The sequence below is a fragment of the Mesoplodon mirus genome (assembly GCF_964341445.2).
Source record: "Mesoplodon mirus genome assembly, chromosome: 13".
NCBI lineage: Eukaryota > Metazoa > Chordata > Mammalia > Artiodactyla > Ziphiidae > Mesoplodon > Mesoplodon mirus.
In genome coordinates, this window is record NC_138989.1 from 29,803,863 (window position 1) to 29,825,023 (window position 21,161).

Below are 21,161 nucleotides of genomic sequence, written 5' to 3' on the forward strand. Positions count from 1 at the left end.
CTGGGCCCTGGCCACCCTACTCACCAGCATCCTCGCTGGCAGGTGAGCAGGGATGAAGGCTCTGCTCCTGGAAGGATCCTCCCCGCACAGGCTCAGGCCAGGCTGGGTCAGGGCTCTGGCTCCCATGGGGTTTCTGGATGAGCTGCAGACCGTTTTCACTCATGACACCCTTACTCCTGGAGATAATGTGAACACTGGCTCGACTGTGCTCAAAGAAAGCCAGATGCACGTCTGAAAATCCCATTCCCGCTGCCACTTGACACCAGGAGTTTGGAGAGAAGCGTCGTTAAGCTGCAGCGTCTGGATAAGGCGGCCACCTGCAAAGGTCCCTCGACGGTTCCTCCGTTTCCCAGAAGCCGGGCCCTTGCCCTGGTGGCCCCTAGGCAGAGTCCCGTCCTGGTGCCTCTGCATCGGCTGTGAAGCAGGCAGAGTCCACTGCCCGCCCTCTCCCTGCGAGGACGCCTGGGGTCCCCAGGGCAGGAGGGCCGCCCTCTCCCTCGCAGACCCGCCTCACCTGGTGCCTCTAGAACGCGCAGGGCACAGCACAGCGGACCTGGCTGGGGTCTGCGCAGAGCCCAGGGTCCCCTCAGCATGGGGAGGGGATGTCCCCGAGATGTGCACCCAGAGGAAGTCTCCCCGCTCGCTCGGCCTCCTGGCAGACCCCCCACAGTCATCATAAAGGCGACTTTCACAACACAAGCTCGCAGTAACACACAGAAAGAAGACAACCGAGTGGTCCGGCGGGGGCAGTACCAGCAGTACCCTCACCAGGCAGGAGCGCGCTCCAAGGACTGAGAAGAAAACAGATGCTTTAAAAACAAATAAACCACCAAACAAAAGTTGGACAAGCCCTGCAACTGGAGAGTTGCTGTTCTAGAAAGGATTCCAGAAAAGCCGGTCTGATGGTGGGGGCCACTGGGGAGAAAGCCGCTGCCCCCCAGGGCCCCTTCCTGCCTCCCCAGCTTCTGCGGTGGAAGTGACCCTGTTACATGCAGACACGGACTCTGAGCCCGTGGGAAGGAAATGCCTGGTGAATTCCAAGTGTAATTACGGGGACTATCATTTAAGAAAAGAACATTAGAAGGTTTTAATTGTTTCCTGCTCCCTCCATCCTCCCCTCGGGTCACAGTGATTTCTCACTTAGTCCAATGCGAAGAGTGTGGGATCTGGGGAAATAGTCCAGTGGGGTCTGGGGAAAGGTTTGGGTGCAAGTTCCAGCCCTGAAACTCACCAACCGGTGATCTTGGGCAGGAGACCACCCCTCGCACCTCAGCTGCCCCCTCTTCTGCTAAGAGGTCGTCGTCACTGCCTCACAGGGTCGTTGTGGAGACGGAACAGGAGGTTCTAAAGGTCCACAGCCCCAGGCCAGCAGCACTGTCCCTGCCCCCCGCCCCAGGGCCAGGATCCCTGCTGGGCTGTGCATCTTCCCAGGTAGGGTTAGAACATCTCCACGTTTCCTGCAAGCTTTCCTCTTAGACTCACAGAAGAAGTTCTCAGAAGGTCAGAGCAGAAGGGAGTCTTAGGAATTTTCGAGGACGACCACCAAGGCTGCTCTGCATCACCAGTCCCAGGACCACCACCCTCATCAAATAGGAAAACCGAGGCCCCATCACAGAGCAAGGTGGTGGCCCACCCGGGCCTCCTGACTGGGCTACGTGTCCCCCCACCCAACCTGCAGCCCTCCCGCCCCCGTCCCCCCCCCAGCAGCCCCTCCATGATGCAGAGCCCCGCCCACCCAGGGGCTATGCAGGGTGGTGCGGGGTACCTTGGCATTCTGCAGCGGGGGCTGGTAGCTGGACGGCCTGTAGAACATCCTCTGGGAGGCGTCAGTGTGGATGTCACCCAGGAAGAGCTCCTCCACCAGGCGGTCCAGGTTGTGCTGCAGGTACTGCTTCTCCACGCGGACCAGCTGCAGCTCGTGCATGGCAAAGTTCACGGCCCGGGTGCACTCGCGGCCGCCCTCCTCCCGCCACAGGTCGTAGGGCACATCCTGCACCCAGGGACCACCAGTGGGCGCGAAGCCAGGGCACGTGAGGTTGACCAGCTGGCCGAGCCGCTCCGCCACGGCCTCTGAGTGGCACACGACCTGTACGCGGTGCAGCTGGTAGTCAGCTTCGGTGCCGCCGCGGATGATCCAGGAGGCCTGGCGCAGGCGGATCTTGCCGCGGACCACCAGCGTGTAGGTGGGGCTGGTGCAGCGGTTGCCACCGTAGTAGAACTGGTAGGCCTTGAACGTGTTGTTGTGGTAGAACCGGTAGGACCTGGTGATGAACTCGGGGCCTGACCGCACCTCACAGCTGCAGAAAAGGGGGAGGAAGACGCTTGTGAGCCCAAAGCAACGAGGAGGAGGCTTATCACAGTGCCAGGAGATCACGGTAATGATAACAGGATGGTACTCCGGGCAGTTCACGGAATCCGCACAGCAACCTATGAGCTGGGGGGTGGGGGGTATTATTATTATTATTATTATTTACATCCCAAGGATCATTTTATTCTGTATTTTTTGTTGTTGTTGAAGTACAGTTGATTTGCAATGTTTCAGGTGTATAGCAGAGTGATTCAGTTTTGTTCTTTTTCAGATTCTTTTCCATTATAGGTTATTACAAGATATTGAGTATAGTTCCCTGTGCTATAAGGGTGGGTATTATTACTGTCCTGTTTTACAGATAGGGAAACTGAGGTACAAGAGCTGAGGAAATGTGTCCAAGGTCCCCTCACCAGCCAGCATCGGAGCCAGATGTGAGCCCGGCGGGGAGCATGGCCCAACACCCGTGCTCCTGGTCACTCTACACCGGGGTTGTCCTCCTTTCACTTTATGGACAAGACAGAAGGGCAGGAACCTGCCGTCCTCAGCGTCCCCCTCGGCCTCGCTCCCAGGCGGGAAGGAGGAAGGAGGGTGCGGGGCTGGCCTAGGAAAGATGCTCCCTGTGTTGTTAGAGATGCTGATTTCCTGACCACTTCCGTCATCTGGACCATGTCCACAGCAGCCAGGTGCCAGGTGTCTGTCGTCCTGGAACGGAATCTAGTCTCAGGGAGGCACCCCTTGAAGGCCACTGGAAATTCATCCCTTACCCCGTCCAGTCAAAATTAGTTTTCCCTCTAGCAGAAAATAAAGAGGCAAGTAGGGCTCCTTCGGTTGTGCTGCCGACAGTGGCAGAAGGTTTTCTTTTTTTTTTTTTTACTATTAATATTAATATCTTTTAAAAATATTATTTATTTATTTATTTTTGGTTGCACTGGGTCTTCGTTGTTGCACGCGGGCTTTCTCTAGTTGCGGCAAGCGGGGGCTACTCTTTGTTGCGGTGCGCGGGCTTCTCATTGCGGTGGCTTCTCTTGTTGCAGAGCACGGGCTCTAGATGTGCGGGCTTCAGTAGTTGTGGCACGTGGGCTCAGCAGTTGTGGCTTGAGGGCTCTAGAGTGCAGGCTCAGTAGTTGTGGTGCACGGGCTTAGTTGCTCCGCGGCATGTGGGATCTTCCCGGACCAGGGATCAAACCTGTGTTCCCTGCATTGGCAGGTGGATTCTTAACCACTGTGCCACCAGGGAAGTCTGAAAAATGTTTTCTGCTATGGCATCAGGTAAAGGCTGGATGCCTAGGCCAGAAACACCTGGATGGGACCTTCCTTATCTGCTCTAACTGTAATCAATTTTTACAACTGCAGCACAGCCCACACCAGGAAATGAGGGGGTTTTCTTCCCTGCACTGGGCAAAGAATCTGTCCACTCATCACCTTTAGCCAGATCCTAGTCTCAGTGACATTGAGACTTCAGTCTTATCAGTCTTGGCCTTATAACCCTGCTTGTGTCTATTATTTATATATAAACTTATTAGATACAATAATTCTGGTTTGATCTGAGTGGCGAAATCAAGCGGTGGGGCTGAAATCCCAAAGGCCAGTGGTTCTCAAAACTACTATTAGTTTACAAACTGATGAATGGGCCACTTAGAAGTGGGTACCAGTAGCTTAGTAAAGACTGTCACCTGCCGCAGGTACTGCCAGACAGCAGCCAGTGGTGCTCTGAGCATCCATCTCTGTGACAGAGGAGGGAGAGGAAGCCCATGTTCCTTCCCAGGGACAGAGGAGTCCTTCCGTGTGAGCAGCGACTCATGTCTGTTGTAGTTCAGACAGGAGGATCGCCGACTTCTAACACTTCATCTCAGCTTGAGAATCTGCTGATTTGGTCCCAAGCTCAAGCCCACTCACTTCTCCATCGCCCCACCCCCGACGCCCCTCACCCAGGCCTTGGTCATCTCCAGCTGGAACTGTTGAGTCTTTTAATTGGTCATCCCCAAGTTAAAACAATTTGGGACTTGGGACCCTTTTGCTGCAGCGCTTGCACCTGGACACACATCTCCTCGGGCAACAAAATACAAAGAAACTATAAGAGACTAAAAATAACTGCGTGCGCATGCATGCACAGTTGGGGCAAATTATGGATAACAAGATACAAAAAGACCAAAAAGCCAACGGCCACTTCTGAAGAGTCAGGAGCAAAGAAGGGTACTGCACCTTCCCCCTGCACTCAACACCACCAAGGGGTGGGCAGACCGCCTGAGCCACGCCTCCGGCCCCACTCCTGGGCCTGCCCCTACCCTCAGCCTATACAAGGAACCAGCTCACCCTTCCTTGGGAAGCAAGCAAGGGAACCTGTTGTTTGTTCTTGCTCCCCCTTGCTGCAGCAGGGGCCCCAATAAAGCCTGGCCTGAATTTCTTGTCTGGCCTCTTATCAATTTCTATTGATCAAGGAGGCCAAGAACCCTGGTTGTCCCCAAGTCACTCTTCCCACCACCCACTTGCAGCCAGAGCGCCCTTCAGTCAAGCTGAATCAGGTTTGAGCACAGCCCTTGCTGAAATCTCTTCAATGACGTCCCAGTTCTCTTAGATTAAAAGCCAAACTCGCAGAGACAAGGCGTGCAGGGGGTCCTGGGGGCTGGCCCCGCCTCCTTCTTGACCTGCCTGGGGCTGTTCCCCATCCCCGGAACAAGGGCTCCTGTCCCTGCTTCTCCGGTGCAGCCTCTGCTAGTCCTCCCACAGGGAAAGCTCTTCCCTGGTCTTGCACAGCCAAGGACATCTCAGCTCAAGTGTCCTCTTCTTGGTAGCCCTTCCTACCCCACCCTGTCCTAAAATAGGGGCCCTAGTATTCTCCTTGAGCACCTGTTGTTTCTTCCCTCTTCGTAACACTTCTTTGTGTATTTGTAAAATTCCCGAAGACAGGGGCCATGTCTGTTTCATTCGCTGCTATACCCACAAAATCTAGAGCAGTGCTCGCATGCAGTAAATATTTGTGAGCTCCAGAAATATTCATTGAACGAAATGATAAATTATTTAAAAGTACGTCACATTAAGATTGTGCCAATACTGACCATGCGGTTATTTTGAGAAACCCCATTTTTAGGAAAAAACCAAAACCCAAAAACCGCTAGGTCTTCCTCGTAAGATTTCTTTTTTCTCTTCTCTGGATGCCTGTGATCCCTCCCCAAGGTACCTGGAGGAGTGGTCTGCACAGAAGTGATCAGATCCCATGTTAGCCTTGTGAATTTGCAACAATTTAATGCGCAGGGAAGAGATTGCAGGTCTGCCTCTGGGCTATTTTTAAAAGCTCTAATGGAAGATAAGCCAGAGCTCAAACTGGGATAAATCTCAGCTCCACAGCCTGGAAAAGAAGCCAAGAGCTGCACCCTGGCTGGTTGAGGTAGCATGGGTACCTTTTAACTTACTCTCAGACCCTGAAGCTGTATATTAAATTACCAGAATATGGCTAGAATATTTAGACCATCAGAAGCTTGCAAGTCGTGTTTCAGGGTTGGTGAAACACAGACTCCTAATTTCACTTGCTAATGGTTTCTTTTCATACAGGAGTGGTCCTATGGGGTTCAATAAACAAGGACATATTCACTCCCATGTGGGTTCACAGCGGTACTGTATCACCGCTGCTGAGGCTTAGATTTCAACAGGACTGAGCTCTGTTTCTTCACCAACCCGAATTTCAAAGCGTCGCTTTGCTGTGAGTTAGAACTCAGACAACCCCAGAATCACTGTAGATTCTAGAAAGCCTCTGTGCACCTGAGAAAACCTAAGAAGGCTCTGCATAGCAGTGCGCTCTCCAGGACCTCCCGGGACCCCCACCCCAGCCTCTTACCCAGTGGACACCCAGTGGCCCTCGATGGCAGGCGGCATCTGCACAGTGATCCTGGCACCATTGTGGAGATGTTTGAGCATGTGGTGACACTGGGATTCCTTGAAAGCCCTCCAGGCACTTTTCTCCAAGGACCTCGGGTGGGACCTGCTGTCCGGATGAAGGAGGGCAGAGCCCTCTCCCAGCCCTGAAACAGATACATGCAAGGCAGGTGTCAGGGGAGCCGCAGAGACGTGAGGCCAGCTGAGGAGCTGTCCCCGAGGCGGGGACATCCCACAGGTGGGGACATCCCACAGGTGGGAAACACCAGGTTTTATCACTGTCTTTGCTCTCCAAGAATTCACATTCTACAGTGTCCCAGAAGATCCTCTCCCAGGTGAGAAAACTGGGGTCTGTGGAGATAACGAATGTGATTTGCATGAGGTCGCTTGGCGAGCTCCTGGCAAAGCCTGAGCTCAAACCCAGGTCCACGAAACTGCAAACAAGGCTGTGCATCCCACGAGCAGCTGTGCAGGGCTGCAGGGGACAGGACTGCGTGCTCCAGAGCCATCAAGGCTGGAGATGGGGCTGAGAGGACAGGTAGAGAGGGGAGTCAGAAAGGGTGGACAGGTGCAGTGACACACAGACGGGAAGGCAGAGAGCCAGCAGCTTCAGTGAAGGGTGAACGGAGACGGGGAGAAAGGCCCAGGGAACAGCTAGGAGGCGCCCCACAGTGGGGACTCCCTTCTGCCCGCACTACCTCATGCACCTCGGGGTCTCTCAATCCCCAAACGGACGCCCTCTAGAGGGGGTGCAAGTCCTACGCCCGCCCTATAAGGGCTCAGGTGTGGCATTTCCCCCAGTGATCTTCCAAGGCTGCCCCTCAGAGTTGGTGACAAACAAACATATGTTACAGGGTTTTGATTGCACATCTGTATTCTCCATGGGTAAAGGGACACTAGGACTAAGTTTATCTTCACGTCGTCCAGGTTGGCCAAAATTTACACATGCAAAAGTACCACCAGCCTCGTGTGCAGAAGAAGGCAAGGAAAACAGATGGAGTTATCATCTGAAAGCCCACTGTTTCCTCTGAGATTCACTCCTGAAGTGACTCACAATCTGAGAGGTCTTTATTGTGGACCTACTAGGAATTCAGCACTGTGTTAGCAAAAAAAAAAAAAAAAAAAAAAATGACACTAGTTAGACAAACGTACAACAATAAAAGATGGATGTTAATGAAACTGTGGTCATCGTTTTGCAATGAATGTTAAACGCAACCTCACCAGCAACCCCATTCAGCCAAACCAGGTGAGTCACACCTGAGCTAGAACACGGGCGACACTAAAACTCAGAAACCTGTGTCAGGTGGAGTAGACACTAATGCTCAGGGCTGTTAAGCGAGGACCCCCTCCGTGGCCTCGAGCTCCCATCCCAAGGAAGGCACTTCCACTGAAACGATGGTCCTGGGTGCTCCGTCCCTGACCCTCCCCAGAGAGAAGAAGGAAACAAGCCTTCTAACTGGGCTATTTTTCTCTGTTTCTTTGCAAAACCAGCCTGTTTTCAAAATACATAAAATACATGCATTTTGATCAGCCCCCTCCCACCCCCATAGTAAGGACCCTTCAGTGGCTGGGCTATGGCACTGAGCCAGGTGGAAAGTCTGGAAAATGCAGGGGTGACCTGTTGGCAATCCTACATGGACATCCACCTGTACTGTGACTTCTGAGGGGTTATTTATCCCAATTCCAGCATTTTAATCCCCATTTGTCTGGCACTTGTGCTGATCTCTCTCAGTTAGCTTTAAACTAGAGGATGGGGGGATACCTCCACCGACCCCAAGAGTTGTGGTCATCTTGTTGATAGGAAGCACCTCCTAAATTCCCTGTCAGGAATGAAATCAAACAGTACAACTTGCCATTTGGTGGGTCAATTGAATGATAAATTGTAACGTGGCAAAAATACATATTTTAACTCAAGTCACAAAGCACTGGGAGTTGCGGAAGAGTCTTCTTTAAATATGACACCCAGCATTCAGTAAAGATGTCATGCTCTCATGATCAACCAAGCTATGTTCTAAAAATTGATTTATAAACTCCTTTACACCCTGCAAATGTTTTCCCATAAAGCTAAGGAAAACCGGGAGGGGAGTGGATATCGGTGAAATTCTGGAGCTGGGCTGCTTGGGTTTGAAACTAGATCAGCCACTTAAAGGATTTCATCAAATCCAAGACTTCAGTGATTAAGATGCATCATTATTTTATTACCAGCGACAAAACACTTGCATTTAAATGATGACACCTGCCTTAGCAGCAGTCCCAACATCCTTGGAGCATGCACAGGGCCTCCGACTGCTTTATCTCTCCAAAGAGATCTGGCACCGTGTCTGGCCTTCAGTTGCAACGCTTCACTCAGGACAGGTAATCGGTTTGCTCTGCACGAATCTTGACAACAAGGCTCAAACACAGCCTTATCTTTTTGTGGCATCTTTCTTTCCAAATAACTGTTTCTCGGTCAGAAAATATATAAGTGCAGTTACTACCCCCCTCACCGTGATAAATACTCGCCCCACTGATGTTACACGGACACCCCTGGCTCTGTTACTGGGCTGCCTGATTTCCACACTGTTTTTCTTTTCAGCGCTGAGAGTGGAGTTTACAAGTGAATTCTAACACTTGGCTGCAGTGTTTACTCTATTTTCAAAACCAACCTATTGGCAACTAAACCATAGATGGAGAGTAACAAGGACACACACAGAGGAAGTGACATGAGGACAGCATGGGTCCAGGTTCACACAGGCGATGACAGGTCTGCCGCATGACTGCCACCTGCAGGCTCACAGGAGCCAGAGGCCCCACCCACCGGAGATGCACACCCACTGCCCAGACCTTATACATGAAAAACTGTAAATCCTACAATCGATGAAACACATGATCAGCACTGTGACCATAAACAAGTCACTTAACACCCCCAAGCCTTCGTGTGCTCATCTGTACGGAGGGGGTGACAGCACTGCCGTCACTTGGAGTTGGTCTCAGGATTCACTGAGATCATTTCCTTTAGCACATGGTTCACGGTTCTTGTTAGACGTTAGTTGCTATTATTTTAAATGATGAGTAAGGCTCTTGGAGGTCCTGAGAAAGGCCTTCCTAACTAACAGAATGGCTGGAATAATGGTAAGAGTCTCCTGGAGCCCAGCTCACTCTGCGCTCTGGAGGGACAGTGTGCCCAGAGCGAGGCCCGGGCTCCTGGCAGCCAACTAACTGGTGACCTGGATGGAGGGCAGGGGTGGTGACAAGCTCTACTCAGTTTAACAAATAACTACACGCTGCCACTCTGTGTAGCTTAAGGGCTGGAAGCATAAAGAAGATTGAAGATAAGTTTTTCTGACCCGGAGGCTCTTAAGGTCTCACTTGGACTGCACGTCCAAGGACAAGGGTGGGATGGTGGGGTTTGGGCAGGAGGTGAGTTCAGAGGCAAAGGAAGGGGCTGTGGTGCTCAGGACCTGCACGGTTGTGCAGGAGGCTGGAGCCGACAGCCAGCTTTTTAACCAGGGGTGGGGAAGACATAAAATCCTAGAACCACCAATTTGCACATCATTAGAAAGCAGGCAGAAGATTAAGTCACTCAGAGTTTCCAGAGGCCAAGCTCCATCTTGCTACTGCTCCTGTCAGACAGGAGCCAACGTCAGGGACCTGGCAAGGCCGTCGGCCCAGGAGGCCAGCAGGATAGCCAGATGGAGGACTCGACAGCCAGCCCCTCCCCGGGACACAGTGGCTGAGGGCTCACTCGCGAGGGTGGGACTGAATTTTTAGGATGGGAAAATAGGGTTGGAATTTATTCTTTTTATCTTTTTCCTTTGAAATACCCACCAACTCAGTGACCCTTAGGGAGCAAAATTAAAAGGGTCAAGTGACAGCAGGCGTTGCTGTCAGGCAGGAGAAGCCGTCTCTTAGGGTCAAGTATGGACAGGGGTCACCAACACTTATTGGCTCATTTGGTGTGGGACGTGGATTACACCCCCCACCCCCATGTGAGGCCTCCTTCTAGTAAATGGCTGGGAATGAAAAGGCCACTTGAAGCACCTAGTTCAGCCACAGGGGAGGCCATGTGGAATGCTCTCACCTTACATCCCATGACTTCCTTCTCAGCATCAGCCATGGGTGCCCTCCAAGGAGACCAGCCTTAGACTTCTGGTCAACCCAGGGACCCCCGTGTTCCTGCATCGCCAGAACTATGTCAGCTCCAAATCTGAGACTGAAACTAGCAACTCACTCATTCAAACGATCAGAAAGGACTCTCTGCAGGGCCAGGCACTGTGCAGGCACAGAAGCTACAAACATTATGCCCCAAGGAATCCTCAGTTGGGGAAGAAATCAGAACCCCAATGGACTTATAAAGGGACTCAGAAAGACGGAGGGAGCAGGCAGCTATGCCTCGAAGACTGAAGAGAAGTGGTCCAGGCAGAGTTTATAGCACATGCCCAACATAAGGAGGGGGCGGGAGATTCGTGCAGGGGGGATGGAGGCGCCTTAGGGAGGGGAGATTGCAGGGTGGCCCAGGAGGGAACAGTGGCAAAACAGAGGCCAGGCTGTGATCAAGAGCTGTGAGTGCGTCATCCTGAGGGTGGACTGGGCTGAAACAGGGAAGAGGAACCACCCAAAGCCTGTAAGCAATGTAACGTAGGATAAGGATTCCATTGTGAAAAGACTGCTTTTCCCTTTTTTTGGAGGGCTAAGAAGCAGGAAGATCAATTATGAAGCTTCTGCCATGGTTCAGTGCATCATTTTTGCCTAATAAATGAGAAAGATAAGAGAAGGGAACTGCTTTCAACAAAGCAGTAAATCTTTTTGGTGGTCCCGGAGAGGCACTGACCATCTTTGGCATGTTGTGGGAAAAGGTATTACCAAAAAGTTATTTGAAAAGAGAGGAAAGAAGGAAGGGAGGGAGGGAAAGACGGCGAGAGGAAAGTAAGGGTCTGTACTAATTTAGCACTGTATCTGGAAAAAAACTTTTGCAAAATACTTATGTGTCCACTTTCATACATCTTCAATTGTATAAATAAACATCCAACTTAAGGGTGGTGACTAGCTGTAGTAATAGTTCCTGCCTGAGTGTACTTATTAGTTATAATAATAAATGTGCTTATTATATAGAATAACTTTAAAAACCTCCACTTGATTGGATTATCTGTATAATCAGAAGTGTTGACTAACCACAGCATTTGGTTGTTGATAATTCTGCTATTGAACGTTGAGTGCAGTTGACATTATGATCTTTCAGGCTCTTAAGGCAGATCACAGTGAGGTCATCGTTAGGAACCTCAGTGCCTGTGTGATGTTGCTTTGGATACAGAAGTAGTGGGGCGGACAGGTGACAACCCTATTTAGTCCAAGAGAGGGTTTTTCCCCTTGTGTTTCTCATACGAGTGAGGAAGCACACGTGTAGGAGGGCACACACACATAACACACACACAAATAACATCAAGACACACACAAATACAAAGACACACACAACATCAAAGCACACACAAATAACATCAAGACTTTGATAAACTGAGGATTCTAGATATTTGGTCAGTTGCGAAGATTAGTTCATTGGGCTCCATTCATTAAGATTTTTGCTGTAAATGAATGCAAGGAAAAGAGCATCTCGAAGGGTTAAACAACATCAGTGCAGTAAGAAAGGGACTGAGTTTTCAGGCTTCAAGGTGACTTTGGCTAAGTCATCGGATAGGTGCCTTTCGTTCCCCTGTACAAAGTGAAAATTACAGTAATGGAGATAATAACTAATGTTTGTAAAACACTCGAAGGCTCACTTCACGCCTATATTATCTCATATATCAAATTCCAGTTACTACACGGGAACAGAAAGGAGTGGGTGGAGAACCAGCCTTCAATGTCAAGGGTTCTACGAACAGCCAGCCCCTGATACCAGTGCCAGTGGGAGCCACCACAGCACCGCCCCGACCAGTGGCTTTCTGATGAAGCAGGTTATCAAAGTGACCTCACTACAAAATGGTCTCTAACATCCGGGGTCCCATGGCCTGGGCCCAGATCAAATGATTATGACAAGGGGGCAGCTTCTTTCAAGTACGGGTGGGAGAAAAATGTAGACCCTGGAAGGAAATTGTTCTCCTGTTGAAAACAAATTAATTCCCGAAGGCTTTAGGGGACAATTTTATAGATGACCATTTGCAGAGAACTACATGAGCTCCTTGGGCTCTGGAGGGTGTATCACATGCACAGGTGTGTGTGTAGGTAAGAGTTCTTCACTTCCACGGATGAAATCACTCACAACGATTTTTACAGAATGATCTTTACCACTACCATGATTGCCAGTCTACTGTTCAGAGAGTGAAAACTCCCAGAGATAGCAAATAAAAAACCAGATTTCCCCAAACAGAGGAGGCACAGGATTAACCATTTACATGGGCATCTGTACCCTAAGTTCAAGGCCCGTGAGGTCAGGTGACTGTTGGCATCACCCAAGTCACCAGACTCTGCACACAGAAAGCAGCCCTGAGCACAGGCTTCAAAGGGAACAAATGCAGTGTTTCTCTGTTGCCTGAAGCAACGCTTATTGCTGAGCCTGTTGTTCTCCAAGAGCGAGCCAGGCCACCGACAGGGACCAGGCAGAGGGCAAAGGGCATGGGGCGGGGGTTGGAGCAGAGACCCTGAGTAGTCCCTTCAGCAGGTGGCTGAGGGCCTACTGCGTGCGAGGCTGTCTCCAAGGCTTGCCCCATCGCTGACATGTGAAGGGAAACACGGCGTGTGGCCAAGTCCCCGGGAGAATCCTCTTGATATACTCAGCAGCTTTTCACCTGTCTACCTAGATCGAGAACCCAAAGCACCAAACCACTTTACACACAATAAAATGTGAAATGAGTTCGGAAGGAGACACTTTTCAGGCACACTTGGGACTGAACTCATCTTTGATCGGGTTAGTCACTGCATAGGTACTTTAATGCTTAAAAAAATAAAATCAAAACGACCAAATAAATATAATGTCAAGACATTCACAATGGTGGTCTCTGAGAGGGTCTCTGAAAGGCCCTTTCCCGCTCACTTTGCACCTTTCTGTCCTTGATACAACGTGACCTGCGTCACTCCCACACCAGAGTGAGGAAGCATCTCACGGTGGAACTGGTGCGATGCAGAAAAACACGCAGCAGAGAAAACGGGAGCGATGAGGGGAAATGCAGGTGATTACTTTGCCGTGAAATCGCCCAGCCCCAGTAAAAGAGCCCTCATCACTGTAATGTGGGCTGTGAAGTCGAGGCAGCTACGTGACCGCCTGCACAGCTTCCATGTTTTGGAACAAAAGCTGCCGTTCACTCCCAGGTGGGCACCTACACTCACCAAGCGCTTGCTTTTATTTCCATGTTGTTGGAGATCAAAGCTGAGAGAGCTGCTTTTGCCAATCTTTCAACCTTATCTAAAAGCATTTTCCCTTTATGAGAAACATAGTAAAGTCAGGATTTCAAATTCCTGGTTTCATTTAACTTTTGATGAAAATGAGGTAATTTTCTAAGTCGTTTTTCTTTTAAGGCCATGGTCCCCGGGCCAGACACTGGGGTCCAACCACAGACAGCATGGTTTTCCTGCTGGGCCTGGAGCTGACGGCCGCCGCCACAGCCATGCTCTTCACACAGTCATGTGTGTGTGTGTGTGTATGTTCATGGTGTGTGTGTGTGTGGTGTGTCTGACTACGTACATGGTATGTGTGTATTTGTGTGTCTGGTGTGTGCATGATGTGTGTGGGGTGTGCGTGTGTATGTGGAGTGATGGGATTCCCAGCAGGGACGAACACCGCGGTCAAGGGCAGTGTGCCAGCCTCCCACCTCTGGGCTCTCCAATAAGCTCTTCTCATCCTGCCAGGTATTCTCAGGACTCTTCAGGAAGGGGGGCTGCCCCTCCTCACAGCCCTGTCCCCAGCCGGCAGGGACACAGCCATGCAGGAGGCCCTCTTAATGTACCTGTTGACCGAATGGTTGGCTGAAGGCATGAAGCTAGAAAACCCTTCGAGAACAGACGAGCCTCAGTAACTACAGGGTGACACCACATCCTTACTCTGACCTAGATCCCTATCACACGACATTCCAAAATAACTTTATTCCCAATATGAACCCAAATTGAAAAGAACTAAATGGCCTGTGCACATAACACCTGGACACAGCAAGAGCTCATGCTCGGATGGTGGCAGGTTTTTCCTGAGCTTTTCCTTGGGATCACTTCAATGCCGCGCAGAGGCCACGTGCTGCCATGTAAGCTTTCCACAGGTGTACAAGATCACTAATGAGTCCTTTCATATTTCCAGTCCTAAATGTTTTATGCTTCCCTTTAACTGATTCTATCAAATTGTCATCAGTCTGTCCCTAAACGGTAGGTGTTTACACAGTCCTATCATCCGCTGGTGTTGAGTTCTCTACTCATTTAGGGAGAAAAAGAAGGACCACGGCTATGACGGGACGGCTCAGCTACGTGCTTGAAGATAGTTTCTCTCAAAGGAGAATATTTACCATCTGTCTAAGACCCTTGCTCCCTGCTATTAGCAGATAAGTAATATTTCTTTTCAAGATTACATTTTATGACTAAGGGGGAAAAGGTGCAGGAAAGGCAATGTTTTCTTGGTCACAAAAACTGTCTCCAGTAAAATGATATGTCAAAGATTCTATTTTACCCTATTGTAATGTTTCCTCACATTTTGTTGGTTAAGCAGTCAGTCATTCGGTAATCCACAGTTTTGGGCGTTTTTTTTTCAGTTTTAATAGAATACACTCAAGTGAAAGGTGATAGCTCAGAAGTGTCTTCCCATTTCAGAAAAGTCGATGAATCCTACAAAAGTAAATGGCGATGGAAGAAGAACATCTCCCCAACAACGGCTCCAAAACTTAAAGTCAAATGTTTCCATTAATAAAGAGAATGAGCACTTTGGGGCACATTAAAGCACCACTTTTTCTGAAATATCTCACGTTAATCTGGTTTCTGGAACAGAATGATTTTTGTGGCTTTTCATCTAAGCAAATAAAACAGTGACAAGGGACATACCCCAGCTGCATACCTTCATGACATTCAATAGGTTTTACTTGGATTAAGAAATGCAATTGTTCTCAGATGTTGGAGGACAGGAAAGTAAGACCAAGATGTATACTTTTATGCCGCCACATTTTGAACTCTCCCACTACATTTACAGTTTTCAAGCACAGCAAATGGACTCCAGTCTTTCCAGACCCTAATTTACTCACCAATAGGACCTAGGGGTGATTTATAACTTGCCTGAGTTGAAATAAAAGTAACCAAAAAAACTGAAGATTGGATGCCAAACACAATAGTTTCTACAGCATCTTTACCCAGAATCTTCCTGAAGGCCTTGTGTACTTGTTAATCTTAATATGAGACTTGTTAGTGTAACAAATAATCTATAAATGATGTCTGGAACGAAATTTCGTAAAGTTGGTCCCAAGCACATTCATAACCATAGAAAATATGTTTTTACCTACCTAATTGCTGTCATAAATATACAACAAGTAGCAAAATAAAAATGCCTCTGTATCAGGAAAAAAATCATTAAGCCATTCTAAAAGAGTACAGGTAATTTCCTTCAGACTTATAATTTCTATTAAGATACATAATCAAGCTCCATCTGTTACTACAGAATTTTCAAATACTAGCAAAACCCCTAACTACAGAGTAGGACACACTCTCAAGCCATTCCCTTGGGTTAGGTTGATTAATACCCATTTCCCATTAAAACTACTTCAATCAAGTAAACATCAGGCAGAAAAGGGGGAAACGGAGAATACCCAATTTTTTCTTGGTGCTTTACATTATCCTAAGGAATCGTGACAAGCCTCTCTCAAATCGCAGAGATTTATACCCAGAGGACCACTCCCTCAGTTTCTCCTCTGTGTTGGAGTCCCATGCGCCCTGCACGAGCTCAGTTGCTCTGTGGGCAACATCAGTGTGAATAACTCTGCCACTGCAGGTTCACTTTGAAATGGGATGACTTTTTGCAGGGTTATCCCTGTCATCGCATTAAACTTGGCAAACCTCCTTTTTTATTTTACATACTCTTCATCATATGCACATGTGCACACACACGTGCACACATGCACAGGGTCTGGCCCCACTGGCTTATTCCCCCCTTCCTTACTCCCTCCCTGCACACTGTGGATCTGGGTGAACCCCTGACCTCAAGGAGCTCAGGCTGACTCCAGCTGGAATTTGGAGATCTGGGGCTATACTTGAACCTCACTGAGGATATACTTGGGCTCCCCTTACCAGCCTTTACCACACTGTGGTGCAGGAAGTGTGGTTACAACTTCCAGCTCTCAAAACAAGGAAGAAAAGTTCAGGGTGGGTTGGCCCAGGCTGTGTTTCTGAGCATGGCTTTTGTAGTCCAAAAGGCAAATGGCTTTATGAAAAAAAACATTCTGTTCATGCCAAATTGTCAAGTACTTTTTCATTTTAAAGGCATTTGCCCATATGACCATTTTCCTGCACAGATACGACAAGAGATTTTTGGGGGGACACTCTCCCCTGTGTCCTCTCTCTCTCTGCCTCTTGTTTCTGGTGTGGGTGGCAGCTGCTGTTTGATCTGCCCATTGGCTCTGATGTGTTTCATGTTTCAGCCAAAGATGAAAACGGCTCTGTAATTCTAAGCAGATGGGCCTAGGAGTACAACCCTGTAATTACACCTTCTCTCTCTGGCCCTCGAACTGCCAGCCTTCCATCCTGACTTTGAAAGTCTGGGATCACTGGGGCTCCGGGCACACCTTGGCAATCAGGCAGGTCTGGCCCAGCCCAACTTGTGTGCAGGGCCTGTGGACCTGCGCTGCCCATACTGCCGGCCCCAGCAGGGTGACAAAGAATACAGCAGCGCAGGGCTCCCGGGTTGCTGTCTCCTCCCCTTCCTAGATGGTCTGGGAGTCACCCCTGACCTTCAGCGCCAGCCAAATGCCTTCTGAAGCTGGATCGGAAACCTAGAGGCCGTGAGGGTGCTGACCTGATGACCCGATGTGCAGAGGTTTGGGGTGCCCGTGGTGGGTGTGGAGGCAGGAGAGCCCTGCTCCTGGTGGACACTCTGCTGAACAGTCAGGTGTCCACCGTTAGGAAAAGCTGGCCCAGGACATCTGGATCAGCACGTGTTCTGCAGCCACCTGTCCCCATGATCGCCACAGGTCTCGCACAAAATCTGCCTTCCCACCCCCGGTGCAATGCTATCTTATTTTCCTCAGTGCAATTCCTGGAACTCTTTTAAAGCCTGCTGTTCTCTGGCTGAGGGTTTACTAGAGCTGCTGATGACATGTGACACATGAAACAGAAACAAAACGACCCAGAAGAGCGGGAGGAAACAAGCTCAGGTCCCGGAGAACTTAGGGGACTGGTTTTAATTACTGCACCTTGGCTGCTAGGAGGCCCCTGCTCCCTGAAAGTCCGTCCAGAGAACCTACCGGTCCACCTGGGAGAGACCCCTCCCCAGCCCCTCAACACACTCGTCCTCCGAGGGGCGAACACAAACACCCCGAGCTGCTTTTTCCCTGAAATGATCACAGTTCTCTGCACAGTGCCCCCAAAGCTTGGACCCCAGCAAGAGCCCTGCCAGCGCTCTGACACTCTGTAAAGGGTCGCATAGCCTGCGGTTCCATGACCCCCTATAGTCTGAAACCCCGCAGAGTGGACACAAGTGTCCCGGGACTTGGACATAAAGTCTGCGTGCGCGCCCTTCCAGAGAGAGCGCGGCCGGCGCCCGGGAAGGCGAGCCTCTTCCAGGGCGCCCAGGAGGGGGCTGCGCCCGGCCGCGCGGCCCCCTCGGTTCCGGGGTGTCCACTCGGCTCCCGGCCCCCCCGGACTCACCGTGAAGCAGGAGGGCCGGGAACAGGGATGTGAGCAGGAGGCGGCGCACACAGGACATCTCCAGGCCTCCTCCGGGGCCGCCCGCGCGCGCCGCACCGCCCGCCGTCCGGGAACCCAGCTTCCCGGGACCCGCTTGCAGCCCGGGCGGCGCGGCCCGGCCGCGCGGGGACAGGGCCAGGCCCGCGCTTCAGGCGGCCGCGGCGCGCCCCATGCCCGGCCCGGCCCCTCCGCTCCCGGCCTCCCGTCCCGCGCCCGGCCCTGCGCGCCCGGCCGCCCCGTGCTCGCCCGGCCGCCGCCGCCGCTCCGCGTTGCACTGGCCACCGCCGCCGCAGCCGCCGCAGCTCCTCTTCATATTTCCAGGGCGCCGCCGCGGGAAAGGGCGGTAGGGGGCGGGGCCTGGACGGGGCGGAGCGATGTGGGGCGGGACGGGACGGGCCATGGCCTGGATCGGGCGGGGCGAGGCCTGGATGGGGGCGGGGGGGCGGGGTCTGAACGGGGAGGGGCTATGCAGGGGCGGGGCGAGGTGATACGGGTGTGGGCGGGGCCTGGACCGGGCGGGGGATCCCCCCGGGACCCGGCGCAGGATTTGAAGGGAACTGGGCACCGCCGCCCCTGCTCCGCCGCCCTCTGCACTTCTTCGCCCCCTGGCCCTCCCCTCCTTCTCCAGGGCCTCCGCTCTCTTCTCCTTCCACTCCTCTCGCTGCCCTGCCCCGCCCTCCCCAAGCCTCATCCCCTCTTAGCCTCCGGCTCCGGCCCCCTTCCTCCCCTCCTTCTCGGCCGCTCCCTCTAGGACAGCTCCTCCTGCGAGGGGATCATAGACCTAGGCCCGGGCCCCCGCCGCCATAGGAGGAAAAAGTGCCCCTCACCCTCCCTGCGCCCACCCGGGGCAGCTCTGGACCCCTGTCTTCCCTCCACTCACAGGGGAGGATTCCCCACTTGTGAAAAGCGTTCCAAAAGGGGTGAGGACGCTGCAAGCCCCAGGTTTCCAGCGGGTCGGAGAGGTCCGCATGCCAAGCTTGGGGCGTGTGTGTGGCCCGCGCGCACGTGAAAACGAGGGAAAGGAGAGGAGAGAAGAGATGGCAGAAAAGAGAAGAGGTTTCCACCGCACGGGTGGGGATGCTGAGCGCCGCGTCCTGACGCCGGGGTCCCGAGCGCAGGAGCCCGGCCGCAGGCCCCAGCTGACCCGGGAAGGGGTGCAGGGCGCCCTCCACCCTCCCCTTCCAGGAGGCAGGACTCATTGGGACACGGGAGAAATCTCAGAGGTCCCCTTCCCCGATCCCTCCTCCCTCTCAGCCCAAAGCTTGGTTCTGTTTAAGGTTTGTGGGTCTTGGGAAGTTCAGTTTTACATGGGCTTTGAAGACCCAAAGCCAGGGACAGTCTCCATCAGTCCATTCCAGGCACTGGTTTCATTTAAGGCGCCTCCCCTGCTGATGGACGTGCCTGGCGCGCTCTGATGAATCTGGAGGGCTCTCCTCCTGGAGGGTTTGTCAGTCGGGGAGGCTGAATGTCACCTCCTCACGCTGGCTGAGGAGCAGCCAGGGACCACATGGAATCAGGAGAACATTTCTGTACTCTGCTGGTGTTTTGCATCAATAAAATACTTTAAAAAGAATGCCTGATTTCCAAGAGAGTTTTCTGCCCCTTTGAACAATGTAGTAATTCAACTCTTTGTGCTGTAGACTTTCAAAACTAGCTGGACATTAGCATCTGTGTAAAACAGTAAAATGGATGAGGATACATGTGACAGTTTCCTTTTTTTTTTTTTTTTTTTTCCTGAGAAAGCCACAGGTCTTTTGATGTGATGGTGCTGACACTGTTCGATGTGCTTTAGTTTTTATCACCATCAGTGTCATCTTTCCATCTTTAATATGAGGGATTGCAACATGCACCACCTGCCTACCTCACAAGGATGTTGTGAGGATTACGTGCTGATGTTTGCAAATCTGGAAGATGAAAGACTCCGTGTGTGAAAGAAGGGACGGTTGGTGTCATAAAACCTAGGAGCAGGAGAGTATCTGAGTTGGGCTTGCTGTGCAGCATCTCTCTGGACCAACTCTTCCCAATCACATGCTTGCCTCTTACTAGGTTTGGGTATCAGATTATGACCTGCGGGATTTGAATGTTGCCCAAGGGTCAGTTGGGTTTAAAGCAGGAACTTGGTTTTCTCGTGAATGCTGGACAGTTGGGAATGATGTAAACAGCATATTTGGCTGCTTAAACAGAACTTAGCCTTGTCACCAAGAACATATAGTGGGTGATGTCTACTTTTCTATGTGTTTCGTCATTGGATGCCTTTTAGTCTATCAGGGAATATTTGAAACAAGCAAATGACACGAGAGGGTGTTGGGGTGGTGTGTTTATGTACAAGCAACTGGGCCGATCGTCACTGAAATGTGAAGGTCATTCATCACATGTTAGCAGAACAATTAGGTAATGCACTTACATAAATGATTATTTGATATTGTTATTTAAAAGAAGAAGAAGAAAACCAACAGGCCCGCCATAGTTTGGTGTCAGCTTGACAATTAAGTTGATTCCATTTTTGTTTTTCCAACTGGTTTTACTGGTGTGGTAGAAACAGATCCAGAATGATGTCACCAGTTTGAAATTTGTTTTGCCAGTTTATTTTCCACACGTGGTGTCATAGCTTTAAATGCTCGACCCTCAACATCCAGCCAGAGTCGCTGCTCCCAGAAATTCCCTCACTGCCTTGTGCCTGTCTGGAAGGGGAGACTTGTCCTCGATATAGGTTTCACTTTCTGCATTATTATTATTTATTTATTTTTTTGGTACGCGGGCCTCTCACTGTTGTGGCCTCTCCCGTTGCGGAGCACAGGCTCTGGACGCGCAGGCTCAGCAGCCACGGCTCACGGGCCCAGCCGCTCTGTGGCATGTGGGATCTTCCCAGACCGGGGCATGAACCCGTGTCCCCTGCATCAGCAGGCGGACGCTCAACCACTGCGCCACCAGGGAAGCCCCTTCTGCATTATTTTTTATGTTTGCTGTTAGTGTACTCACTTCTGGAAGAGAATAGTGAAAAACAAACAAACAAAAAGTTTAAGTTTGTCTTAGAGTGATTACATGTGGATACATGCTTAGAGTAGCAGAATTGGGAGGATGGCATTCCCAGGCAGGAAGTAAGGTGGTTATGAGCTGCTCAGAATCTGGCCCCCTGAAACCAGCACAAGGA

At 51.1% G+C, this 21,161-nt stretch overlaps 1 protein-coding gene across 2 annotated transcripts in view; it reads right to left on the bottom strand.

Moving 5' to 3' along the window:
• Positions 1–18,223, bottom strand: part of APCDD1 (APC down-regulated 1) — a 30,741-nt gene extending 12,518 nt beyond the window's left edge. The window contains exons 1-3 of one of the 2 annotated variants that reach the window (XM_082640721.1): positions 17,972–18,223; positions 6,141–6,324; positions 1,766–2,297 (exon numbers count right to left, since the gene is read on the bottom strand). In XM_082640721.1, coding sequence (XP_082496847.1) covers positions 1,766–2,297; positions 6,141–6,324; positions 17,972–18,029 — 774 coding nt within the window. In that variant the 5' untranslated portion in view covers positions 18,030–18,223. Of the gene's footprint in view, positions 1–1,765; positions 2,298–6,140; positions 17,900–17,971 lie in introns of those variants that run through there. The other variant, XM_082640720.1, reaches the window with a different exon arrangement.
• Between the last annotated feature and the right edge of the window lie 2,938 nt (positions 18,224–21,161).